General features: G+C 45.5%; 1 protein-coding gene and 1 long non-coding RNA gene across 2 annotated transcripts in view; both read left to right on the top strand.

The window, feature by feature from the left end:
* Positions 1–9,982: 9,982 nt before the first annotated feature.
* Positions 9,983–16,557, top strand: LOC146763277 (uncharacterized). Its single transcript, XR_014952424.1, has 3 exons — positions 9,983–12,581; positions 12,732–12,856; positions 16,427–16,557. It is a non-coding gene; the product is annotated as an uncharacterized LOC146763277 (long non-coding RNA).
* Positions 16,558–18,962: 2,405 nt separating this feature from the next.
* The window catches only part of STK26 (serine/threonine kinase 26), a 29,283-nt gene continuing 20,249 nt past the window's right edge, over positions 18,963–27,996 (top strand). The window contains exons 1-2 of the mRNA XM_021548500.3: positions 18,963–19,211; positions 19,317–19,438. Of these exons, the coding sequence (XP_021404175.1) occupies positions 19,397–19,438 (42 nt within the window). The 5' untranslated portion in view covers positions 18,963–19,211; positions 19,317–19,396. The remainder of the gene's footprint in view (positions 19,212–19,316; positions 19,439–27,996) is intronic.

Here is a 27,996-nt window from a genome sequence, read left to right as displayed (position 1 = left end):
TGGGAAGGGATGTATGTGTTCATCATTAAAGTAATTATTAGGGCTTTGTTCCAAGTTTTGGTAATATTAGACTGGCTTGGTATAGAAGGTGGAAATCCAGTGGGTAGATGGGTCTGGTGAGAGGTGGTTATTATGTTCTGCACTGATGAAAATCTATTCAATTAGCAGGTCATGTGTGCTCTGAAAGCTTTAAAAAACCCCATCGAAGTGGTGAGCATGATGGCACATTTAGTGGCTCTGTCCTGGAGGCATAAATAAGAGAGCCCTAAACTGATCATGCATGTGCATGGAGCGTGGTCATTCCTGGAAATAAAGACTGGCATGACTCAGGTATTGAGTGTGGCTGGGTATTAAGAGAGTAATAAGCAGTTGCTGGGAGGCATAATTCTACAGTAGCTTCCACTTAATAAAGCAAGGGGTTGAACTGGGAGCACAGCCCAGGCAGTGGGTAGGAAGTGATGGTGGCTGTCCCACAGAAGCAAACAGGCTGGAGCCTGCAGCACCTTGTGCAAGGAGCTGCAAGACAGACACTGCTGAGGGCTCCTCTGATGTGCTTCCTGCCTCAGGGCTTGGACCAGGCAATGTACCTGTCCACACCAGAAGGACTCAATGGGCAAAAACAAACCTGAGCAAAGCTATAATAGTGGGCTTTTTTCCTTCCTGGAGCTGACACTTCCATGCCCAGGGGTGGAGGCACACACACTGATTGCTAATAGCAGTGTAAGCTGAGCCAAGTGCTGGGACTATAGTGGGATTGCTTGGTGGAAACATCCCAGCTGTAGACGAAAAACTCCATGGAAGGGACCAGGTTTTAATAGATTTAGTGAGGAAACAGTTTCCCAACAAGAAAATATTGGGGAGGGGAGGAACCCAAATGGCCCTCACAGAGTTCTGCTGCAGAACTGCAGAAGTTGCAAAAGCAAAACAGTTGGGAATGAGAACATAGGGAATGCAGAGCACATGGCACAAGGTTGAGCCCCCTTTAAGCAAACACAGGTGGCACTGAAAACGCCTGAGAGCAGAGAGGGAATCACTGCAGGGTCAGCAATACCCAGATGGACAAAGCCAAGGAAATACAAAATAAATGATGTGGCATTTCAGGATGCAGCAGTCAGCAGAGAGAAGGACAGCTCTGTGCTGTCACTTGCATTTGCTCCTGTTTGTGTCCCAGGACCGTGGCACCAGTGGCACGTTCTGAGATCTCACTGCTCTCTCAGTGCAAAAACAGCAGCAAGCAGCAGGAGGGGCAGTGACAGTCATCTCCAGGCCCCAAGAGATTCAGAGCTGCCAGCACCCATGGCCCAAGGAGAAGGTAAAATTTTTAGTAACTGGGCTTTTTTGGTTTTCAGCAATTCCCTGGGCAGCTCCTGGGGTTCCCCTTTTGGTGTGTGCCATCTATGAGCTACACACCAAATGAGCTTCCGCAGCATGAGAAAAATAGCCCTGGGTAGGTTAGGAAAGCACCTGGAGAGAAAACATCATGCTCATAGTAAGTAATTCAGATATTACAGATGCCATTTTATTTTAGAAGGCACAGGAAAATGTGACGTTTGTATTTTTATTGACGTTTTCCTCTGTCACTTTGGAGAAAACTTTTAAAGGGTGAAATAGCATTTATTTTTGTAAATGCAAGAATTACAGACAAATTATCTGCAGAGGGAGGGTGTCCCAGTGAGGGCCTGCAGGAGCAGGTGCTGCACCTCAGGAGCTGTGACAAAGGCAGGCTGCCAGTGCTGGGAACAGCCTTGGCCCCTATCTCACTGTGGTCTGTGTGTTCTCCCAGCTCAAAAGGAAGCCCCTTGCAATCACATCTTTCCCTGCTCTGAACAGAGCAGGGACAGAATGACCCCCAGAGGCCCCCTCTGACCCAGTTTTTTCTAAGACTTTCTTCCATGGATTTCTAATTTTATACTTAATGAGCAGACTTCAGAACAAATACAATCTGTTGTTTTATTTGAGTGGAAAAATTCATTTTTCTAATTTTCTGAAACCCTTTGCTGGCAAAACAACCTGCTGGAATGAACCTGGTAACACGCAGGGTTTTGCAATTAGTTTTGTAGGGCTCCCATCCTACCAAATCACCTCATTTACTTCTGTGCTGCTCTGGCTGGGCTGGGAAGTAACCACAGGCTGGGGATTAACCACAGAATTGTCCCTGGGGTGGGTTTCAGATGTCACCTGCACAGACACAGAGATGTCTCCAGGTCTGACTGGAGGGTGAAGGAGCACATTGTGTTTGCAGTGTGCCTTTGTTCTTCCATTGCCTTCTCATCCATGATGGTTTCCCTTTTCTATGAGCATCCATCTAGTGTGAAATATTAAAAAATAAAAAATAAAAAACTTAATTAGCTCTTGCAAACAATTATTCCTTTTACAGTATTTCATTTGATGTGTCCCAAGAATTCCTTCCTTGCATGTTTTCAATAAATTTGCTGGTTTCCTGCTGGCACAGTAATCTCTGTGGGGTCACTCTACTTTGGTCATATTGCTGTATAAGTTGCAATGTTTATTTCTATCACCTACCCAGACTTAAATTTACTTACTTGCCATTAAAACTGGCCTGTTCTGCAAATACTTTCCTGGCAATATATACACTCTTCAAGTCATTCAACTCTCCCAGCTACTTTTGAAAGCAAAGTTACAAGCGGGGAAAGGCTGGTAAAACTGAAGGTTTGTCACCACCAGGAGGTTGCAGAAAAAATGTCTCAGTAGTGACCCCCCTCTGAGAGATCCTTTGGAGAACCACTGCAGCACTTGCTTCCCAGTGCTCAGCCCAACCAGCTGGAAACCACATCCTGACTGATGGGGAGCAACAGCAACAATAAATAATCCATTCTTTTTTAAACAGCTTTCCTCATTTCTTACATCAAATAAATGAAGAATAGTAACTTACCATCTGGCAGCATATGGAGATTTCTTCTTATGTTTAATTCTCTAAATGACTGCAATTTTTCTATTTGCTGGGGAAGAATATGAAATTCACTACAACTAATATCCTAATAAATACATAATTAAGAAATGAACTGAATATCTTAAATTAAACAAAGGAAAACTGTTATCAAAAATAGTATAAAGTATAAAATTGAAGAAAGAAGAAATCCTATTTTTCTTGGATGTTTCACATAAAGAAGTTCTACCACAACAAATCTCATTGTTTCTTCAGTGGTAAGTGTACCAAGTTTCAGAAACTCAATTCAAGAAGTAAAATCATTATGAAAGACTGGTTCAGAGATTAAAACTGTAGCCTAAGAATCAGGAGTTCCTGGTTTAGATCCCACATCAGTTAAAAATGTCTTGTGTTAATGTTGGTAAATGACTTGCCAGCAATCAGCTCCTTTCTAAAAATTATTCTCCCTTAAAAACACTGAACCAGTCCATATAGCTAAAAATTTATTGTATAATTTATTCTGTAACAGCAGGCTCACCAACTTCTTGGATCTGAGCACTAGAGGGTGACAGAGCTGCACCAAACAAACACAGACTACAGCACTTTATGGCACCAAGATAACATTTATTTATGTAGTCCAGACTGATTCAACAATCACATGGATAAAGACCCTTCCTAAACTTTTTAAATTCTAATTTGATAAATTTGACTTCAAAGGTTATTGCATCTACTGCAGGTTCTCCTCTGTCCATGTGACTGAAGTTAAGATGGGATTCCCTTCCTGAAAACATCTCTCTAGCACATGGCTTAGATGTCAACTTCCTTTTTTAATGTGTATATATTTTAATTATGTTCTAAATAGGCATATCACAGGCACTGGAACAAAACCCTCTCTAGAATGCCCTTAATCTGTGTTATCAGGCATGCACTCTAGGTTTGACAGCTCTGAAAAAGAAGCCAAAATAACTACAACTGCAATTCTCAAAAACATTAACTTCCTGTAAACAGTAGCAGTGATCCCACCTTGAAATGCCATGACAGTGAAGTGAGCATAGAGAATTTCTCACTAAATAGTAAAGACATTAGAAAAGACTCACAGGCATTCAGAATATCTCACGGTACTTGTAAATTAAAAGAGAATGTTGAATTATAGTTCAGAAATTAGGTAATGTGGAAAGAATTTCCAGGGCATACACAGCTACTGTGGAAGTGGAATAATGATGCTTTGCACTGACCACAGAAATCATGAATGCTGTAAAAAAAAAAAAAAAAATAAAATCTCTGGTCCAAGTGCCAGGTCAGTGAACGGTTTGGGTTGGAATGAAACTTAAAAAATCACCTGCCGTGGGCAAGGACACCTTCCACTAGACCAGACTGCTCAAAGCCACATCCAGCCTGCCCTGGATCCAGCACAGGAATGGAGCTCGCCCCGTTTCCCTGGGGATCCTGGGTCGGTGCCTCACCGCCCCGTGTCCCGGCGGGGAGCGGAGCGCTCGGTGCTGCCCCCGGGCCGCGCGGGGCGACCGAGCAAACGGACAAACAGAAAAAGGGATGTCAGCAAAAATAATCCACACACGCCCAAGGTTTATGGCCGAAAAGGAGAGAGAGGAGTCCTGCAACTTTATTCGGAGAGAGCCCAGTGGGGCACACGCCCGCTGCGTTTTCTCTCTCGAGGTTTCGGAGGGCTCAGCCTCCCTTTATCCTGAATTCCCCGCTCGTTGCCCTCTTCCTTTCCCCACTGGCTGAGGTCAGGAGGAAGGCACAGCCTTCCCGAACCGCCTACCGCGAATTCCCCCCTTAAACCTGCTCAGAAACTCGAGCTTGTGCAGACCCGTGGCTGTTTCAGGAGCCAGACTGTCTGGGCTCTGCAACAAACCTGCTGCCCAAAATCAGTAGAGACATTAAGACCCATTTCAAAGCTGTTAACATCCATACCTTCACCCATCGAATTGTTTGTAAAGACATTAGCACACAGCTTCCCCCTCAGGGACAAAGGGTCCCGGCGCTGCGGCGGGAGCAGCAGCGACTCTACCGACCCGTTATCTCTTCTGCCCTCCTCCTCCACTCCCGTTCCCGGTCTCTCTCGCCCTCCTGTGCCCCACCCCGTTCCCGCTGCTCCCGGAGACCCGCCCGGCTCTCGCCGCACCGGCTGTGGCTCCGCCCGGCCCGGCCCGGCCGCTGCCGCCGCCTCCTCTGCGGGTCCCCGGCCCGAGCTCCGCCGCCCGGTGCCCGCTCCGGAGGGGCGAGCCCGGCCCGGACCCCGGGAAGGAGAAGGTACCGGGTGGGGCGGCTGCTGGGGACTTGACCAAGGCAGCCGAAAGTGGCCGGAACGTCCAGAAGTTACTCCGGACAGGCCTGGGGGTGACACGGTGACAGCCCTGAGACGAGACGGCACGGCCAGCGTGGGGGAGCAGAGCTGGTGTCACCCGCGGGGACCTGGTCGTGTCCTGCGCACCTCCGGGACGCTCCTGAGGCCGTGGGTTTGTTCGGGTTTTGAGGGGTTTTGGAAGAAGAGTGTGTCTTGGGGACTTGTTTGATTTTTCTGGCGTTTTTCTCAGGGGTGGGAGCGTTGATTTGGGTTTTGCTTTTGCTAAGCTGACGTTTCGAAAGCTGCAGAGCCCCCGCTAGCCCCTGGCCGGGGAGCCCCGGAGAGCGGCGCTGGCTGGAGCCGACACTGGGTGGCAGGAGGCTCCCGCAAACAGCTTCAGTCCGGGGCGTTCGTCCCTTCCCAGCCCATCACCTCCGGCACAGGCTGCTCTGCACCCCCTCGTGTCCGCCTGCATGTGCCCTGGCCCCCAAGTGCACACTTAGCCCCCCACCCACCCCACTGACGCCCGGGCACCCTGCGCCCCAGCGTCAGCCGCACAGCCAGGGCTGGGTGTGCTCACGGGCGTGCAAGACTGCTCGGGGGATGCAGGTGTGCTCCGGGGAGTGCACGCGTATTCCAGGCTCGCTCGGACCAGTGCTCGAGCCTGGTTCAGCGGGTGAGCAGAGCGAGCGCATCCCTCCCGCAGTTTGAATAAACTGGGGGATGTCGGCCCGTGGGGGATTAACGGCTCCAAGAACGTCTCAGAGCACAGGGACCTTCCATGTGAGAATGTCCCTGAACTGCAGCCTCCCACCAAGCTCCTGCTGTTGTGTGAGAGTCCTCCTGCTCTTCCTGCTTCTCCGCTGTGGATGCACAGTCCTTGACCCAAACACCGAGGAGCACCAGAAGGGGCTTTGGTAGAAGTGTCAAATGTAGCCCAAGGGTGGGAAGGGAGCAGCTGGGGCTCTAGTGATGTGAACGTACCAGGATCTACCTGCACATCCACATCCTGAAATTAAAATTTTTTTTAAGTAAATTCAGTGGGTGAGAGTGCCTCATGACTGTATTGCCCAATAGTCACTCAGTGTCAGCAGCAAATCTCATGTTCCCTTTTGCAGACAGGGCATTTGCAGTCACCTTTGACCCCTACTCCCTGGGAGCAGCCATTCTCTGATACTTCCACAAAATCTGATTTCTTTCGCTTTAACTGACTCTGTTTCCTAGGAAGGAGGACCAAGCATCGTGTGACCTGTGACCAGCTACTCTGGGATGTTTGACAATGCACCACACTCTGCCTTAGCGCTCCCAGTAGCAGAAGATGGGTGCTGTGGTCATGGAGCAGGTGGCTGCTACGCATCTCTAAGGTCAGCAGGTTACCTCTGCACCACTGCCTTCCCATAGCATTGTGGACATCCAGTGCTGGTGCCTGGAGGACCATTTGTCAACACAATACAAACATGCTTTATGCTCTTGCCAGGTCAAGAGGAACATATAAATGTGCAACGGGACAAATAAATAGGAAAGGACTTGGGGCTGCTCTGCCAGAATAGCCTGAAGTGGTAAAGCACTGAGAGAAGGGTCCCTCAGGGCAGAGGGCAGGGTGGAGTGCCCAGGCCCTGCTTGAAAGCCTCAGATGACCGAGGAAGGGTGACATTCTATTAGTAAACCACTAATGACCACCTCTTTGGCATTTCCTGAAAACTACCATAGGTTGGCTGGTTCCTGGAGGAGCACTGTGATGTCAGCAGTCAGCAATCCTGTGGAACTGGCCAGACTGGCAAATGTATGAAAGTCAGCTAATCTGCTGTTTTATCACTCCTCCACCCCCAGATCCCCATCCACTTCAGGCATCGGAGGGAAGCTAATTGACTTGAGCTTCCTTTTTGTGCTCAAACACCTTGGCTGCCTTGGTTATTTTCTCTTATTTTTTGTTTCATACAAACAGATCGGTTTCAAAGGCGGTGTTGGCACAGGTTATGTGATACAGATCTACCAAATAACCCGGGAGAGGCCTTGCTTCACCAGGTGCTCTCTGCCTCTGAGTGATCTGGACACACTTTTGCTGCCTCTCCCCACTCACTGGGGTGAAAGTTACTGCTGGGAAAGGACATCTGTTGTTGCTCACCTTCCCTCTTTTCCTTTATCCCCCAAAGTAGAAGAAATGCAGACTTTTGGGCAGCAAGGGCCAATGTGGAGTGGCCTTCCAGGGAATGGGACTTTAGCAGGGACATGGCACCATTCCTCGGAGTGGCTTTTGTAGTGAGAAGGGCAAGTGTTCATGAAAACAGCTTCCTAGATGTGGGCTGACCCAGAGGCTGAGTCTCCCATCTTCACCTTATCTGACCCAGTAAGTTTGACTCTGATCCTCACCCTCCTCCACCCTGCAGATTGCTGGATGGGCATGCTGCCAGGCTGTATTTTCCCTTACCACGTTGGAGACACAGTATAAACTTGGAGGCAGGTGGGAGGTGCTGAGCTCTTGCCTTGGCAGCAACTGGGACAACCCACCTCCTCATCCCTGCCATCTTACTGGTGTGAGAAAATAGGAGCAGGTTGAATAGAGCTCCTCACAAGGGTCCCGCTCTTAAACACCCAGGGAGTTTCAGGGATCCATGCAGGGAAGGAAGCTCACCAAAACATGCTGTGCCAGATGGGGAGGCATCAGGAGAGGCTTCAATCTGCCCCAGCTATAATTAGCCAAGAGGTGAATGCAAGCATTCAAACAAGGCTGCAGGAGCTCCATGTAACCTGGATGTGATGAGGTCCTGCTGACACTGCCTGTGCCAGGAACAGAAGGGTTGGGAGAGATACAGGCACAGGGACCACTGGGACTTGGCATGAGGGAGCCCAGCACTCCAGCAAGTGCAAACCCTGCAGTTCCTGCAGGACCATGTCATGGTGGGCATCTCTGTTATGGGGGCGATCCACTGCTGCTGGCTGTGTGCCTGCTCCCTCCACAGCCATACATCGGAGTAAAGCAGGTTCCCACTGCCTTTGCCCATCACATCAGAGAGAAATGGAAGGAAAGCATTGCAGCTCAAAACATAGACACAATGGTTGTCCATCCCTGTGGCAGTATGACTTGCCAACAGCAGGAAGTTCAAAATCTGCTCATTGGGTTGGGCCAAGCCAGCCAGCAGCCAGCTATACATCCCTCTGAGCAGCCATAAATCACCAAACTGCATCACTTGAAGACATGCCAGAGAAGACATGTAGGATAATAAACTGGTCAGGTGGGACCTACCTAATCCATAGGGGCATGAGGCCAAGTACCTGGTGGCTGGGCTGGGTTTCTCAGGGCTTGGTGCTGCCTCTGAGCAGCTCATGGGCTGTGGGAATGAGCTGAAGCACAAACCTCTGCAGACTGGCACCACCTTGGGTCAGTCTAGGTGTGTTACTTGCCCTTCTGTCCTTACACTTGTAGATTTGTGACCCATCTTGCCTCAGGAGCTGGCAGAGAAGGAAGAGCACTTTGCAGGGTTTTCTTTCCTTGGTGGCTGGATGTGGGGCAGAGAGGACATTTGAGGTTGCTGGCTCACCCTGCCAGGCAGCACCCCCTTGTCAGATGCACAGGCAGCATGGGCACACAGCAGTGGCAGAGCTGAGACACCACTTGCACCTTGTTCCACTCACAGGACCCCCTGGCCCAGGCTAGTAGCCCCTGGCACTGCAACATTTTTCCTCTTATTTAGCCTGTTTGTGCAAAATCACTTTACTTGTTTGTTTGCTTTTGCTACACGTGCCTATATGGCCTAGCCAAACAGTTCATCCTTTTGGCTTGTGCAAGCCCTTTCAAGAGGCTGGTTTATGCCTCATATCTGTGAGTTGATGTTTAACCAAGTCAAGCATTATTTTGTTACAATCTTTCTGCATTGGCACCGTTGCCCTTGCGCCTTCCTTCCCTTCCTGATGTTTTTGGAAAGTCTGTCAGCATCCTCCTTGACTTTCCCTGCCATGAGCACAGGCATTTTATGGTGATGTGTCTATCCTGTTTGACTTGCACAAACTTCCAGATCACCTCTGGTCATCTGTCCACGTTGTAGTATGAGCTGAAAGTGGAAAGTTCTGTTGGAGAACACTCCTGTGTATTCTCTGCTTTTTACATATGATCCATAAGTTGTCACCGAAGCTGTAGAAACACAAAGTATTGCTTTTCTTTGAGTGCAAAGAGGAGAGGGCAAGTGCACCAGAGAGGAAATGGAAAGAGAAGATATGCCCTCTTGTGCTGCACAGGAGCAATCAGACCAGCACAGTGCAAAACTAGAGCATGTCAAATTTACTCTCTCTGAATTGCAAAAAGAACAACTCTTTTTGCAAGAATACACAGCTTTGCTGCGGTTTTTTCCTCCCTAGGGTTACAAAATCTGCTCCCGGACCTCCAGGCACAGCCTCTGCTCCAAAGGCAAAGCCTTGCTCTGGTGGGATGCTTTCACAGCAGGAGAGCTTTCAGAGTGCTGTAACCTTCCAAAAGAAGGGTGAGCCCACCTTTTCACAGCTTGGTTATGCATTTTATCTTGCCTCCTACAAGTATAACTTTAGTCCATATAATCGGTGTGTGAAATAAGGTTAGTCACAGGACTTCCTGGCAGCAGCTCATAAACAAGCTTTCCTCACTTCCCTCTTATGAAAGGTCATCTCTCTCCTGCTGCACTGACTTCTTTGTTTGCCTCTTCTCCCATTTATCCCCTGTCTCCCATTAGTATCTCGATCAGTCTAGTAAACGTTTTGCCCCGTGGCAGCCTTGTCGAACACAGCAGGAAATCAGGCTCTGGAGCCACTCTTGACACATCTCCGGGGGATGGATCTTTTTGCACTTTCTGGTAGGTTATTTTGCTATCGTTCCTCATTCACACATTGAGCAAGGGGGAACCAATGTCCCAAATATTCAGCAGCTCGTTAGCACTGAAAGGTAATAGGGTCTGTGAAGCTTCCTCTTCCCTTCATCCCTCTCTCACTCATATCCTCCCCCCCCTGCTTTTACCTTTGTAGCTGGGATTTTTTTTTTTTTTTTTTTTTTTTTTTTTTACCTTTGTTTCCTGGGCTGAGTCTGCTGTTCAACATGTGGTACAAGAGGGTGGTATTTAACTAGGTCTCACGATTATTTATGTTTCTATGAAAAACACACCCACTTTCCTGGATGCAAAGGTGGCCACGCACTAGCACACATGAAGGATTCACCACCTATTGTGTGTTTTATGGATGCAGCCTTTTAGCACACAGGTCACACTGTCACCATCATGGCATTTACAGTCTCACCAGTAGCCTTGTTGGCCTTGATCCACATGTTTACATCTGACTTCCTCATCAGCACAAGGGATAAGTGTACGTAGCAGTTGGACCAGATAGAGGAGAGTTCCAAAAGCAGCCAGGGGAGATGTGTACTCATGAATCATCAGCTCTTTGGTTGCTCTTAGCTGGAAGAAAAGTGACTCTGTTGTGGAAATTTCCCTTCCTTGCTGCAGCCTCTGTCATTGAACACACTGCACTTAGATCCACACACTCACCATGCTGGTGCCTTGATCTCATCCATTCACACAGAGAAACCCTGGCCCTTGCCTGGAGTTTTATTTTATCTACCAGGCTCTGCCTGCACCAGCCGACTGCAGGTCTGGGACTAAGAACTGTCACCTTATTGTCACCCCATTTGCCTCCTGGCTAGTCACAGCTGTGATGGCAGCTGGGTTGGTTTGCAGCATTGCTTGAGGGTTCATTTCCTGGAAACAAGAATTGTGAAGCCAGGAAAATTTTCAGATCACCCTATTTACATATTCAAACAGACATGAAAGCCTAGCAGGATTTTCTGCTAGCCCTGTGTTTCCTTTTCCTCTCTGTCATCCTTTTACCATGTCTTGCTATAAAACTGGCAAAGCTCTCAACTCCTCATCTCAGCCTCAGATTGCCCCCCTTCTCTACTGTCCTTTGAGCATCTCCTGATTTTTTTTCACCCAAAAGCCCCATCAGTGACATCTAGCAGTTCACACAAAGCTGCGTGTTTGTGGTTCATGAATGACAGCCCAACTGGGACACAGATGTTGAGTCTCATTTCCCACAATCCGGTGGCTTTTGGACATTTTTCCAAGATACTTGTTCCATTCTCTCCTCATGTTCAAGCTCCCTTTTAACAACCAACTCAACTGAGTATGTTTTTTATGCAAACAGCAATTTCCTTTTGAAGCTCTCAGTGAAGGCCATGTTTGTCACTTAGTGCTTTGAGGGGAATTTGAGTAAATTGGACTGGAAACAAAAATACTGCTGTTCCCTCTCCCAGGAACTTATCAGATTCCTGCATTTCATGTGCATTTCTGCTCTAAGAAGCTCAGTAAAGTGGTATTATCGGACTGTCTCTTCACATTGATTCCTGGCTCAATCACAGACAATTCACTCATTAAAAAGACCTCTTGCCATCATTACTAAGTTCCAAATGGAGGTTCAGGTGAGTCTCCATGACCCAAGCTGTGGTCTTTCCCCTGCTAAGACACCATCACTAAAAGCAAAGGAAATACATGACAAATGCAGGCTGTGACTGTCACTGCCTGGTTTGGACTCAGCTCAGTGTTATGCCACATTGCTGTCTCTGCAGGGACATAGAAATAGAAAGTAAAAAAGAGAGGATTGCATTTAATGTCCCAGTTTGTCTGGGCAGAACCTGTGGGTAGAATTAAAGGCAATGGGTCTCTGCCTATTCTGACCATTACTCAGGGAACTAAATGTAAACTGAGTACCATCAAACACACATCTCCCTGAACAGTTTCTGGGGAAAAATTGTTTTCCACAGCCATATCCCACTGCTTTCTTCCTCTGCCTGCATTGGAGCAACTGGGAAGAAACTGGGCTGGGGTGATGAGCACACATCTCAGCCACATGGAAGGGACCAGGGTGTCATCGTTTCTTCCTAGCTGCCAGCATCACTGCAGGAACAGTGGATTTCTGAGCTGTATTCCTCCAAGGGAACCATGAAGTTATTTCTAGCTTTGACCAAAGTTTTCTCTTCTGAGTGTCCCCGTCTGTGCTCCCCACTGTGCTGTGACCGCTCCATCAGCCTGTTTTCAGCAGGTACTGATAGCTGTGATGTGCCAGGAGCCCCTGGAGGGCTGCCCATGCATTTTGTGAGCCCTGTTGCCACGATACTGAACGCAGAGCAGATGTTTATTTCAATAGAGATGGCTTTGATTCCTTTTCAGCTTTTCGCTCGAGCTGCCATCGTGTGTGAATACTTCTTCCCAGGAGCCAGGCGTGCTGTCAGGGCCCAACAGGGCAGGCCTTGTGGCTGTAGCCAGCGAGGAAGGAACAAGGGTGAGAGGCAAGTGGCAGAGCAGCACAAAGCAAGCCGATGGCCCCGGCCTCTCAGGAAGGATGGCTGAAGCTCTGGGGACAGGGACTGAAGATGTGTGTGTGTCTGCATTCACGTGTTTGTGCACATTTGTGTTTGTGTGGCCCTGTTTTGGTGCTGGCAGCCTGGCAAGGCTGGGAAAAAGTAGTTTCCTTCTCACAGCTAGTGCTTCCTAGCACTTCATTGTCCTTTTTTCCCCCTCCCAGTTGCCTCCATCAGATTATTGCTGCCTTGCTGCATACATGGACCAGCATAGCTGGAGTGAAGAGAATATCTTCTTGAGAACAACAGAAACCAGGCACCAAAAAATATTGAAGATGTGGTAGGAAAGGTAAGGAGATCCCTTCCTTTAGTACAGTAATTCCATGTGAGAATTATCCAGATGAGATAATTACTTCTTTCTGATTTTTTTCCCCTTCTCCTTTACCCTTTCCTTTCCTTCCTTTTTTTTTTTTTTTTTTTTTGGTTGGTATATTTTTAAAAATACCTCTTTTTTTTCCTCTTTCCTCTCTCTTCTTTAACCCATCTTGTTTGTCTCTCTCTCCACCCTTTTCTTGGTGCTGGCAGAGCAACGTGCCCTCACAAATACCCAGAGTTCTGCCCAGGGCTATCAGACTCTTTGGAAGGAGTGCTTTGCTAGTGTAGGAATTCCACCAGAACCAGCTTCTTGCTGTTCCCTTATATAGAAATGTTTTTAATTCTATAAATACTGTATGCATTTTACTAAAAAAAAATTAGGGGAAAAAAAGGTTGGACTGGCTATGTAAAGACACTGTGCTGTTGGGGCTGGAGTTTTGTTTGCCCACTGGCAGGGCCTCTCACTTCCTTCACCCTTTCCACTGTTGTGAGCAAACTATTTTTGGTATTCCAAGAGCGCAAGCTTTGCTGAAATTCTGGTTTCCTGCTTAGTGGGGGGAAGAAATTAGAGCAGAAAAGAGTTATTTAAAATTACAAAATATATTTACAAACAGGGGGAAGAATATATGAGAACAGTAATTTGAGAACAATGTTCTATGATATTAAACTACTGAATTGGATACAATTACCTATAAATACATATATGTGTGTCTCTGTGTGCGTATTTAGAGTTTGTGGTTTATTTTAGAGATGGAAGTGTAAATAGAATATATTTGTAATAAAGAGGTCAGAAACAAAACAGTAGCTCCATCTCACTTATCTTGCAATGTTGGAAGCACAGAACTGTCGTACAGAAGATCATCTTCTTTAAGCCAAATACTGTATTGAAATAAAAAGTTAACTGGCACAAGGATTTTTTGTGTTGAAGGTGGAAATGTTGCCCTTGAACTTGTGAACAGTCCATTCAATATCATAATCCTTAGGAACATAGTGACTCACCATTCACCAACTGGTACAATACACATGCACTATCAGCTTAGTACCCTCATAAAGACAACTCACTGGTTTTTTTACCCCTGTTATGGGAAATTAAAGATTATGTCAGCACAAAATTCCTGTGCTACAGACTCATCTAGCACCACGAGCACTGTGTCTATTGGTCCTGTTAACAAGTGGCTCTGCCTACCATCTACCATTGCAGGGCAGTTCCTCCCATCTCAGCTGAGCACTTTGGCAAAATTTTAACCTCCAGGCTAAACTTCTGCATGGAACAGGCCAATCATGCAAGGACAAAGCCCATCCACCACAGTAGCTCATCTCTGACTACAGCCAGTGGAAGGGGCTGGGGAAGTGGATGAGAATGGAGTGAGCAGGGGCAGTGCTTGCACTCGCCACAGGGGATTTGCAGCTCACCTAATTCCTCAACCAGAGGTGCTAGTTTTATAAACAGTATTTCCCAGTGTTAGAGTTTTTTTTCCTTCCATGAAACTGTCCAGTCACTTTTGGCCTGTAGCAAATAGTTCACCAGCTTAACTATACCCTGTGTGAAGAAGTGCCTTCTTTTGTTTGTTTTGAACTTGGCATCTGCTTGTTTGATTTAATGATCTTTAGTCTTTACATTGAAGGAGATGGTGAACCAGCATCCTTCACCCACCTCTTCCATCCTAGGCATTTACCTCAGCCTGATTATTTTCCTTAAAAGTACAGGAAGTGTCAATTAAAAAATAGTTCAGACATTTCTAAGAGGAAGATTGCAAGAAGATGTATCATTTTGCCCTGCTAAGAAATATCATTTTGTTCCCTTTGCTTCTGAGGGAGGATGTGGAGCATCATCCTTGTGTCAAGCACGTACCATTGTTTTCTCCTGAAGAAAATGAATGGTTTTACTATATTACATGAAAATCTCAGTTTTTTACACTTAGCTGGCATTGGCAGACTTTGACAGCTGAATTATCTAAATAATCTATTTGTGCTGGAGGATCTCCATGCACCTACTGTCCTACAGAACAACTGAGCTGCCTCCTCTGGGGGAACTGAGAGCTGCAGAGGCGACAAGGAAGGTGGGATACTGAGAATACTAGAGAGTGAGGAGAGACAAGATGTGTTCTGGGCATGGGAATGAAGGTGGTAAGCAGAAGTGAATGTACAATGGTCTGGGTTCTAGTCCAGCTTCAAGGCTCTGTAATTTTAAATTATTTATTGGATACAGAGATGTCGAAGTTGTAATAAGGGATTGACAAGGACTACGTTTGTCTCCCTTGAGTTAGTGAGTATCAGCAGCTTCTAGTGCTGGAAATTCTGAAGATCCTAAATAAGTTGCCTTGAAGACAAAGTGATTTACCTAATGCCCATGAATCAGAGACTGATTTATGTCAATGGATTGAGAAATTATGTTCTTAAAAAAACATTTTAATTCTTCCTTTGACATCACTGATGTTCTCATTAATAAAATAAATATGTGGCTCTTTTTTCCCCCTAATTCCAGTCAACTTTTAGCTTGCACAACATCTTTGGCAAGGTGTTTCAGACTCAAAAACATGAAAGGCATTTGAAGTTACTGTTTTGGGATGCTGTATGCCACTTCTATGGGAAACCCTTTAGCTGTGCTGTTTCTTTTGAGAGACAGGTGCCAGGCAGGAGAATTGTGGGTGCCTCTAAATGCATTGCATGGGATTGGCACCACAAGCCCAGGTCAGTGCAACACCAGCCAGCTGAACTTTGCAAAGGCACTGAAGGGTTTGCAACACCCAGATCCATCCTGATACATAGAAACTGGGCATCATATTTTTAGACAGATGTGTGAGTTTGCATCAGCTCTGCTAGAACCAGATCAGACACCTGTTCCCTCCCTCCCCCCAGTACACCACTGTAAGGAGTCCTTGGAGTTTGTAAAATACAGTTTTTTTATGTTTAACACTCTAATTTTATTTTATTCATTTATGTTTGAAAGTTTAAGAGACATTTCTACCACTTTTTGTGGTAGGTCTAAAGCAACTAACATGGTGCAGGCACTCTCCAAAAGCTGCATGGTTTTGATAGCTCCCTGAAGTCTTCTGATGTAAAAATAATTATATTTTCACACCAGCAACACAAAAATAGTAGTTAAAAAACATGAAACAGTTGAAGGTCTGACTTGGGTCACATTACTACTGTGAGGCCCTGGGAGCTGTCCTAAGTGAATTATAGACACATTTTAAGTCTTGGAAAACAGCAGCACCAGGTATTTAAAGGGCAGGCTGGTAGGGAGAAGGAAAGGTCTTTCATAGAGCAATATCAGCAACTGACCACCTGTCTTTCTTAATGCACAAACTAGAATTTGCTAATTACAGAGGGGAATACAATATTACAGCCCTTTTCTTAGATGTTATGGTGCCAGTCTACCTCACTTCACAGCCTGGCTCAATGATTCAGTCATTGCATGACCAGCTGATTACCTAAGATTCCCTGACAGGTTTTCCTTCCTGGCTCAGCTCACCATGTCATTCCTGGGCTTTCCGACCTGACTTTTCACAGGATGTTTTTCTTTGTGTTTTTGTCACTGCAGTTCCTTAGTCAACCTGCCATGCACAGAAGACAGCTATGGATGTACTTGCTGGGGAGAATACCTTATCATGCTTCACAGTTGTCCTGCAAGACCAGAACTAGAACTCTCTTAAATAAATCTGCTACAGTCCCTTTCATGTTATATTAATCTGAATGCAAGTCAGAAATACATAAAAGGCCAAAAGTCACAGTATGTGGCCCCAAAATAGGAAGAATGGATTGGCAATTAGTAGTCTCTGGTACAAAGTAAACAGGGAGAAAATATGTATAGCATCAAGACAAGGCTGAGATAAACAATTAGCAGGAATCTGGAGAGAAAAATCAAGGTAATATATGGATAGAAAGAGAAAAGCAAAGCCTCAGAACCAGAAGAGGAGCAGCAGGTCTGCAATGCAGTAGCAGCATGAAATAAAAATCATCCTATTTCATTTGTCAGGATTTTTTCAGGGCTTATATTCTAAAGATTATTAAAAGCTAGCAGGAGAAGTGATTTAAGTATATTTGAGCAGAATGAATCAGGCCAGGATTCAAAAGTACCATGAGTGAATATTCATTCATTTATTTGCTGAACCACTGTACACAATTAAAGATTTTTGTCAGTAGAAATCCCCATTTCTTTCCAGAAGTTTATTAATGGAAAACATTTTTGAATTTAATTATATGGTATCAACTTTCAGAAAATACTTACCTTAAACATTCCTCACATTAAAATGAACTCCAGGTAGGCTCATAAGTAACTTAGATGTATAACTAAAACACAGAAGCCTTTTTAAGTCATGCTATTTTTTAAAAAGGTGCAGAAGAAAGTAAACACTTTAGTAACAGTAAAGGCTTAACAAACTGGCAAGTTGAAAAAAAAGTATTCCACCACGATCCACAAGCCCGTCTTTGACAAACATTACTGTTTGTTTTTTGGTTCAAACCACAGTGAGTTAAGGATGGAAAGACTGCCTAACTTTGAAATTCTTGTCTTCAGCTTGTTTTCACACAACCTTACCTTAAACAGAGGTGTTTTGTGTTCCTTGCCCAGTGCAACATTCCTCTAAGTCCTAAGAGAGGGAGACTGCCTGCTGTCACATCCTTTCTGAAGGGACCCACCCTCTCAGCAGGATAGCTGTGGTATGGCCAGCAACCCAACACCTCCAGATTACCTTACTTTTTCTTGGCTTTTAGATCTAGAAACCTGTGAATTTGAGGGAAGCCTTCGCATACCCATGAGGATATTTGTGATGGATCCATGATTTCTGTACTCTTGGTCAATGGGCTTCTGGGGAAGACTAGTGCCATAAAAGATGTCAGTTTGAGATTTGCTTTAGTAACCGGCAAAATTTACATGTATAGGAACATGAATCACACACACTAATGTGTGACTCATGCATGAATAGGGAAAAAAGTCACTTCAAAAATACTGTTATTTTCCCCTCTCTAGGCCCTGGTAGAATGTTGGGGCAGCCCAACTCACCAGGAAAGCAGGTGGTGGTGGTGAAGGACACAGGTATGTGTTGGGACAGCCCTGCAGCAGCTGGTGCAGAGTGGGGAGAGCTGCCCAAGGAGGGGGGAACACCCCCAGGGGAGCCAAGAAAGAGCCAACCACCCTGAACTGGGAGCTGAACCTCCAAAGACCAACTGGACCTGCCCTCACCACCTCTGCCACAGCTGGCTGTCAGGAGCACCCCTGAGACAAGAAGACATCGCCACTTTTGTCACAAAAGCAAGTAAACCCCATCAAATATTCCCTCAGTTATTTGTACCCAGTTACTACCCTGTGTCTCCGGGGTGCAGGAGCCAGCGGTACAGGGGTGTTGGGGACAGTGGGGCCAAGGAGCAGCGCTGTGACTGTGCAGGAGGGACCCCATGACAGCACCCGAGGGGTCAGCATTGCTGCTGGAGAGGCTGCACCTTAGTGCTGTGTCCAGTTCTGCGTTCAGGAGGGACACTGAGGTGCTGGACTGGGTCCAGAGAAGGGCAGTAGAAATGGGTGAAGCACCTGGAGCACGGGTGTGATGAGAGCTCTCGAGGGAGCTGGGGGTGTTTGGCCTGGAGGAAAGGACGCTCAGGGAGGACCTTGCTGCTCGGTGCAGCTCCTGACAGGAGGCTGGAGCCAGGTGGGGGTCGGGCTCTTCCCCGGGGAACCAGCCACAGGACAAGGGGATGAGATCTTCACTGTGCCAGGGGAGGCCTAGGTTGGACATCAGAAAGAATTTATTCACAGAAAGGGTGATTAGGCTTTGGAACGGGATGCCCGTGGAGGCGGTGGAGTCACCGTTCCTGGAGGTGTTTAAGCAAAGCCTGAGCATGGCACTCGGTGCCCTTGTCTGGTTGGCAAAGTGGTGTTTGCCATCGGTTGGACTCGATGACCTCAGAAATCTTTTCCAAGCTATACGCTGGTCACTCTGTGACAGCCGGGCGGCCGCGACCCGGGCCGCGCTGACGCCGAGGGGAGCCGCGGCCCCTCCCTCGGCCGTGCCCCGGCCCCGGCCCGCCCGGGGAGGCGGGCGCCGTGACGCCAGGGCCGTGCGGCGGCTCCGCCCCGCGAGGCCGGAGCCGAGACGGAAGCAGCCGCCGCACAGCAGCCGCCGCCTGCAGCCGGAGCCCGACATGGCGCTCTGAGCCAGCCCCGGCCGCGCCGAGAGCCGCCACCCCGGGGGGCCCCGAGCAGCCGCCCCCGCGCCGGGACCGGGGAGCGGGGCATGGGCAGGGCCGCTGCGGGGAGCCCGGCGGGCAGGGGACAGCGGCGCTAGCGACCCCCGCCCGCCCTTCGCGCAGCGCAGCCCCGCGGCCGCGAGGTGAGGAGCCGGCGGCGGGCGGGGGCCGGCGGGCAGGGCGGGGAGGGAAGGAGGGAGCGCGGCCCGCGCTGAAGCCGCCGCCTCCCCGCCGCTTTGTCCTTCCAGGCCCCGCCGCCGCCGCCCAGGAGAAGGAGGCCGAGATCGGGGAGCAGCGGGCGGCGCCCGCCCGGCCGCCGCAGCCCGCCATGGCCCACTCGCCCGTGGCGGTGCAAGTGCCCGGCATGCAGGTGAGCTCCGCACCGGGCCCAAAATGGAGGCGGCGGGCCCGGCCCGGCTCCGGAAGCGGCGCTTGCGGCCCGCACCGGGCGGAGCCGCCGCCGGGGCGCGGGGGGCCGCGGGTGGGCGAAGCGCCGCGGGGAGGCCGCGTTCGGGCCGGGGCAGGCCGGGCCGCCGCCTCGCCGGGGCAGCGAGCGAGGCAGGGAGGGAAGCAGGGGCTGCTCCGAGGCAACGGGAGGCTTCGGGGGCCGCGTACCTGCACCCCGGCGGAGGAGAAGGGATCCCCCTCCCTCCATGCCTCCCTTTGTTCAGGGGTGGCCGCGCCGCATCCAGGAGCACGTAAGAGCCTCTAAAACTGATTAAAGGCGAAGTTAATCGCAGGGTGTGTGGGTGCGCTGTAAATGACATAGCAGGCGCGCTGGCAGGCGGACCTGCAGCAGGACTTCCCCACCATCCTGGCGCTGGGCCTGTAGTGCAGCTTCCCGGAGGACCTTGGGATTCATGGAGAGGTGGTATCCGCCAGGTCTGGTGGGGACAGAGCACCGGCGAACGCAGTCTGTCAGAAACCTGCACCTCTCCTCGCCTGGGAATCAGGCCTGGTGTCACTTTTCTATGTTTGTGTTACCTGCTTAGGAAACAAACAAGTTGGTGTGTTACTGACTTTCATAGGAAAGGTGGAATACCTCTGACTCTTCATTCTTACTCCACTGGACAATCTGATACAAATTTAGCCGGATATCTTTATCAATGTAAAGATCAGCTCATTTCAATGCTGATTTTTTTTCTTGTCAGGTACTGGCAGCCCAGTCAGTGTTTTTGAGCATTCTCTTAACTTCTAGGATAGTCATACCTGTATAACATCGGAGGTTTTTTTCAGTTCAAATACAGAAACATTTATGATACATTTCTGTGTACGTGAGAGATACAGTAAAGAGTTCAGGAGGCTTCAGAACAGAAATATATCTTTTGGTCAGGTAACTTTATGACTTCTACAAAGTGTAGAATTGATATATAAACAGTATTTACATATTTATAAGTATAAGCCTGTTACAATGCTATGGTTTAGTTTACCTTTCTATTTTCTAATAATTTCTAGGCTTTCTGAAATCTGTTAAATTATGGTAATTCACTGACTTTCTGTTTCTATAAGAGATCACAAGCCACATCTGCTCAGCCTAGTTGTTCCATTGTGTCAGAATAACTGTTGCATTAGAACATCTTAAAGAAATTTTGTTATAAAAGATTTAAAGGCTTTAGTCTGAGCTTCTTTAATTACAGCCTCTGGGCTTTCTAGTGTGTTTGTATTTGGGAAACTTCTGTTTCAACATTCTAGTTTGTCAATTTCCTATTTTTATATCTGCTTAATGTATCGCTGTTCTATTTTCTGTAACTGCCAACACAAAAGGACCTTGAAATTATTTAAGGTTCTGTTTTTTTCATTGTTACACCAATAAACTTTATCCTAGTAGCATCCTTATCCCCACTAGTATTGTTAGTAGTTTAACTCACAGCCCTTAACATATATGAGTATGTTAAAAACATTTTTTAAACTATTAGATAAATCCAGATGCATAGAATTAAAACACACTTTTTCCCTTGGTGGCCATCTTTTTATGAACGTGATTACACAAGTCCTGAAACCCTCAGAATACAAAAAAATAGAATTTGGTGTGATATTGATCTGCTCATCCTTCTAGAAGAGTCCTAATACAGAGGGTTTTCATTTTTAAAAAACCCTAACCCAAACACAAAAACTTCATGACAGTCTGAGATGGAGGAGTTGTTTCCTTTGGGGTTTTTTAACCTATCTGGACTATTCAGGCAGGATCATCTAAGTAATGGTAAAAGCGTGCCTGCTTCTGCTCAGTGTTAAAGTAGGTGGGTGGTGATTGATTAAAGAAGGAATAAACAGGTTCCTCTGTGATGCAAGATGTAATGGTTATGTTAAAACTACCACTGTGGAATAGTCACAGTGATATTGTCAGAGAATGTCACAAGTTTGAAGTTTTCAGCTTTATTGTCATCTTATGCTTTCCCTTACATTTGATTATACAAAAAAAAAAAATCAAGAAAAATACAAAAATAAACATGTTATGTAATTTCCATACTCCAAAACCAGACCTTAAGACATTTTATCACCAAAGTATATCAGATGCTTTTTTGACTCTTTTAAGATTTTCCACCTTATGAAGAGTCGGGTCCCCTTTAAAAAAAACTCAAACATGGAAAATTAGAGAAAATCATGGAGAGTTATTTTGGTGGACTTGCAGTTTGACTTTAGTCCCCTGACAGCAATTGCAGACCCAAAGGTGGTATTATCTGTTGCCCTTATGAGTAGTTACAGAGCCATTTGTTTATGTAGTGGTTGGATTCTGTTTAACCTGTCTTGTGTCCCTAACAAAACCAAATTTTATACCTAACAATTCTTGCTTCTGCAGACAACTTCCTAAACACATTCATTTTCCTTGCTCCTTTGGAAAGGCTCCCCTTGGTGCAATTGTACAGAGTTAACTTAGCCAGCTGCCTAACTTCTAAGCCCATTCAGTAAAATCCAGGTACTCAGTGTATGTATAACATGAGTGGTCTGAAGCTGAACATGATACCACAAATTATGGCATTTTATGCAGAATCCAAGATGAGATGGAAAATGGAAAGGATAATGAGCACAGTTAAGGTGTCCTGGTTACAGGAAGCACAGTTTGCAGTGAGCTTGATTGTCAGGTTTGAGGTTTTATTCAGTAATGTCACAGTAACTTTGTTCCTTGGGATAAAAATACTCAAACTAGTTCTTAGGCTGGAATGCTTTGAGATCTCACAGTGAGAAACCTGTTCACCAGCACTGTCTTCAAGGAATCCAGTTGAACTCCTACAGAACATTTCTGGATACAGCTTGCAGGAGACACATTCCCTGTGTCTTTGGCAGCCCAGGTGCTGAAAACAGCTGGAGTGAAGAAGGTGTTAGACTCCTTATTATTAATCCTAAATGCTCTTCTATTGCCTGGCAGATAGAGTACGTAGTTCAGAGGGTTGTTTGTTTCTAGTGATCAGAACATTTGATGGGTGTAATTTGAGATTAATGTATTTCTGGTGAATTTATGTTCTTGGCAGCATCTCACGCAATGCTCCAAAACTCTTTACAAATAAAAGAGGTTGGAAACTGTTCATTTGCAAGTGAGTAACAATTAACCTTTCTAAGGTGAACGGGGAGGCTACTTTTCAATGTGTCAGCATTTAAATTTTCTAAACTAGTCTGTAAATTTGCTGGAGCATCACTCAAGTAGTAAATGCCTTTTTTAGCTGGTGGAGTTTTAATGTAACTTACCCTTTTCCTATTCTAATTTGTCATGCAAAACCCTAAGTCTGTGAAATACTAATTTATTAACTGGTGGGAATATTAATTATTCTCATTTATATTTTTTGTTAGTATGTGCGTCTTTGGAACCTGGTTTGGGGCTTTATCCCTATTTTCTCTGCTATCCTACTTATCTAAACACTTTCTGTTTCCTTTCTCATGGCTTTGTTGATATCTCCTGATGCTGTATGACAGTAGTTTTGAGCACAGCCAGAAAGGTTGTTTAGAACTGCTCTCCATCTGTTTTTGTTGGCATTCAGGCTAACTTGCAATAAAGAACCTAACTTCCTCTAAAAGTGTAGCAACCAGGAGCATGTGACCTGTCAGGCAGTGTACTCTGATTCACAATTGAAGGATTGCTTGATTAATTGAAAACTTGGATGTCAAGGTGAGCTTTGCTCCCTGTGCTGCCAGTTAACAGAGTGACCGTAGGGCGCTGCTCAGTCCGGAGCCTGGCAGCTGGAGAGTCCCTCCCTGCAGGCTGCTCGGGGTAGATCAGTAATGCCTACTTGGGTAAGTAGAGGAAGATGAGAGGTAGTGTTTAATTTTGTAAGTGGTCTTTTTCATAGCCCTAGAAAAAAACCACATTTTTCTCTTAACTTAGTGCACATCAGAAATGTGTGATACCTAAAGCTAGTCTTGGAAGTGTGTCAGATTTCTAGTAAACCTTATGCACTGAAGTTAAAAGAATATGGCTTCTGTTAAGAGCAACCAGAGTGTTACTGTAAAATACTTACATGTTTAGAAAGTGCATGTTAGAGAAACTTAAATCTTTGAAGAAAGATGCATTCAAGGTTCTTTTAATTTATTCGTCTCCTAGGAACTGAGCTGTATCCAGACGCTTCTACAGCAAATTTGTAAAGACTTTAAACCTTTACTATTTAGAAACATGTCTTACTTAAGGGAAACAGGAGAATCTAGCACTTGTTGGACGCCAGGAGATTTCCACAGTGCCTAGAAAACTGATGTCTTATGATTAAGTTGATGTGGACTGTGGTGTTTTTTCCAGTTTCAGTTCCTTGATTGGTACTTTGAGCTGCAGCACAGGTAGACTCTGCAGGAAGAGTATTTTAAGCCTTATGGAGAACAAGCCTGTTTTCTTCTTGAAGCAGCTCTGCTTTAAAATATTGGTGGAATTCAATACTGCAGTTGTTCCTTTCGTAGGAACAGAAAAGATGTTGCAGGACCTACAAGCTCTATTGCAGCTAATAGTAGATTCCTAAATCAGCTCAGGCTGTATTAGCTGAACTTGGTTCTTCCCTCTTATGCCTCCTGGTGAGTTACTCTGGTGGCAAGAAAAGTACGGCTCAGGCATCCTTTGTAACGTCTTACTAGTGTCAAAGGAGGAGAGTAGACAGAGCTCTGAGAAGTATTCAGTACATGGGAGCTGTGCAGGTATAATCTCCTGGAATTCAGCAGATGCTTTTGTCAAGGTTAAAAGAAAAAGTCCAGTCCTGTAGTAGTATTTTCTGTGCATATTTTACAGTTTTATAGACACATTGAGTGTTTTGACTTGGAATTCAGAGGCAAATCAGCTGAAGCTGGAGAGAGTGCATAAACCAGTTCACCTTAATCTCTGTGCTGTTCTGCACCATCATACAATGTCAGTTTTTAGCAGAGAATAAATACACCCCCAGAAGTAAAAACATTACATCTGAAAATAGAGTTCTAACTTTTAAAAGGATAGAATTGTTATTTTATTCTGATTTTAACATTGAATATCTTTGCACTAGCTGTTTTTGGTCTCCAGTGTCTCAGCTTTACAAGTTCTGATGTACATTTTATCTTGCTTTTCTCCTTTTTCTCCAAAAGGAGAATGTACAGCAAGCAGTAGGTCAGTAATATATTGCAATTTTTTATTTAGGTACATATATTAAGGGGAGGAATGTTTCTTTATATCTAGAAACTCGGTGGTGCACCAGGAGGCGTATATATGACTGAGTGTGCCTCTGCAACAGCATTTGTCCTATGATACCTGTGAAATGTGTTGGTGAAGATAGCCAAGAGTAGGAGCCTCAGCTTTCAGCCATCTCTAAAAGTGAAAGGCTGGATTTAAAACCAGTAGTAAAAGTACTGCTTGTTTTCTCTTTAGTGACTGTCTTTAAATTTAGAAGTTGAGAAATTAAAAAAATTATAAGAGACGAGACTGTTGTTTTGCCTTTGATTTATTCTTAGGGACTGAATTTAATAATTGACAAAAGCATTCAGATATGGGTTTGAGGAAGATGAGGTTAATGGTACGAAGTTGAAGCTTTGAAATGTTTCTGTGACAAGTATTTTTTGTCATGCTGTAGTGTCTACGTGTATGGTGTCTTCGAAGAAATAATTGGTGAGGTATCCATTACGTCAGGAGTCACTGTTCCATATCCTGCTATTTCTTTCTTGCAATAATTGGAAAGAAAATTCCTTCCTAATACTGCCTCACCAGTATTTATTTAAAGAACTGTCATTTGTTCTTTAAATTTAAACTTCTTGTAGTTCTTCTGGAACATGTCTGTTCTGCTGATTAGATGAGGATCACTGAGCACACTCCTTAGCTCTGAAGGAGAAGCTTAAATATCCTGGGAAGGGTGCCCACCTGGTGATAGTCACTGAAATCTCCTCTGCCACAGGATTGCTAGCCAAATAGATTTGGCAAAAATAACTGAATCAGAGAAACTATTAATACAGGTACTGACAAGGTAGCAGTAGCTTGCTGGTCTCATTCTTCATCATATTTTGTGCATGTGTTTTTGCAGAGTTGGGCTATATTGATTAGGTCCATAGCTCAGGAAAGAGCATGGCTCCAACTTTATTCCTTCTTCATAAGGAAAACTTTGAAAAATTGCACAAAACTGCAGTTTTTGGAAATATGTAGCCAAGTTTGTGTTGCTGAAATCTGGATTTGAATGGTCTTGATTGAGGCAGCATATCTGAAAAAGCTTTCTGACAAGGTCTGTCATAGTTCTGCATGAATTCTCTGTGCATCAGTGAAGGAAAAAAAGTAATGAGAAATGTGCAGAAATCTGCAGGTTTCACACTTGAGCCTTGGAAGGGAGAGTGTAAGAGCCCAGATTGGCTTCACTGTTTACATGAACGAGAATTCAAGGACCATATGTTCAGTCCTGGAGAATGGGGTTTTTTTTCCTGTTTTCCTCCTGTTCCCCCATCTTTTGCAGTCTTTCCTCTGAACTGGGTACTGTTATATTTTCTGAATATCTGAATAATGCTGACTGGGGGAGGATTAGAGAGTGTCTATGCTTTGCTTGATGTCAAGTTGTGTTTCAGTGGAGGCTTCTGTGTTGGGAGCTGAATGCAGAATAATAAAAACAGTGTACAGCTTGAAGTGACCATGAGTGTAGCATGCCTAAATGTAAAACACTGAGTAAAAAGATTGAATTTCTACTGATGTAGATAAGTTAAAAACATACAGAATTGTGAGGGGAGCAAAATGTTCTTGCTGTTGATCTCTCACCTAGGAAGGTGTCATCTGGCAGCTGGTCACAGCAAGAGCACTTTTACATTCCTGCACAGCTTTATTCTAGCCTAGTTGGCAAGAAGAATCTGATTCTTTTTTTTTTCTGCAGGGTGTTTCTTTTCCTCCCCTCCCCCTTCCTCTTGCCTTTTATGTAATGAGATGCTTTGCCATGCTATGAATGAGCTGCAAAGTAATTGAAAAAGGAGTTTCCTGAACGGGCAGGTTGGTTCTGGCAGCAGAGATTTCTTTCTTTGCAGCTCGTTTTGGACTTGTATTTCTGGTTTTTCCTTGTGTGCTTTTTGTAGCTTCAGGTCCAGTATCATCGATATGATCGAGGGCCAGAGTTCAAGAGGAAAGTACAGCTTTCAAGCTTGCGGTCCTCTAGCCTTGGGGGAGAGGACAGAAATGTAGGATTCTAGTAGACTGCTGTTTGTCTTTCTTTCTCCAATCTGGCCCCTCCCCAAATTAAAGAAATGGTGATACCCTGCAAGTGTGGGGTCCCACTTAGGGTTCATTGCAGGCAGTCACTATGCCTGGAGCTTATCTGTGGTAACTAAACTTGTGACCTGCTCTTTAACCCACCCACACTGTGGTTTGGAGCCATCCTTTTTCAACTAGCTTGTTTGTGCCTCACTTCAATTTTGTTTGGCCTGAAAATAAGTAGTGACTTCTTCAATGGAGAGATTTAAGTACGAATGTGTGTCATATTTGATGTCTTTTTGCTACTTTTTAGTTTATGGATTGGCAAGTTAAAACCCTGGATTTTATTGTTGTATTCTAGCTGGCTTGTAGTATAATTCTAATCTTATTTATAGGAGGAAGGTTTGTGTATCAAATTCTGACTTGCACAGGAAATGCTAAAATGGCTTCTAGAGTGAGAAGGCCTGTCAAATTTATATGTTGCCACTTAACTGTATTTAAATATTAGGAAAATGGTTGAAATGCTGTAAAGATACAGGGTATTGCTGGCAGAGTTCTGACACGGTTATTCCTTTAAATGGGTGTGGCAAAAATTAAAAAAAAAATGTTTGTGTGCTGATAAGCAGGCTGGTGCTGAAAGAAAGGGCACGCTGCTAAAAGTAGGCTGCAGCTCATAAATGGTTATTTTTCCATATTCCTATTAGATGTGGCCTTTGAAATCTCTCTGCAGAGTACATTTTTCAAAGCAGTTCTTAAAGTGGAGAGGTTACAAGTGTTCTTAAGCAAGGAGAAATTGCAGTAGTCCTTTATGTTGTGACTTTTGAATCGGGTTAGTTCATTGAGGTGGGTAAGTTACTCATTCAGCAGTCACTTGTCCTGCACCGTTCAACAGAGAAGATGAAACTTGTGAAAGATCAAGTTGTTGAACTCTTAATAAATGCAGAACAGAGTTAGTTGATACACTGGGACACCACAACCTGTTGATGTCTTGAACTGATTTCTCTCTCCATTTCAGGATGTCCATACTTCTAGCTAGAAAACATTCAGCCACTCACATATTTTTCAAATTATAGTAGAGACTCAATCATGTAGTTTGTGTGTCCCCCCACCTTAATTTCTCTGTTTTTTTTTAATATGCTGTGCTCCTCAGAGATGTGAACAGACTGGAGATTATGCAGCTGTATGCAGTGGTTTGAGGACATTTAAAAATATACTAGGTAGTTAAAAGGTATTGATACATAGAATAGAAGCCAAGTGGGACTCCATTTGAACTGTAGGATGTGTAGGATATCAGTTATAGAGAAACTCACTGTCATGGGAAATCGCTCTTTGTTTCCTTT

This window comes from Lonchura striata, chromosome 4A, assembly GCF_050655825.1.
Source record: "Lonchura striata isolate lonStrDom1 chromosome 4A, ASM5065582v1, whole genome shotgun sequence".
In the NCBI taxonomy this organism is placed as follows: domain Eukaryota; kingdom Metazoa; phylum Chordata; class Aves; order Passeriformes; family Estrildidae; genus Lonchura; species Lonchura striata.
The sequence above is the reverse complement of the archived record's forward strand: the minus strand, read 5'-3'. Positions and strand labels throughout refer to the sequence as shown.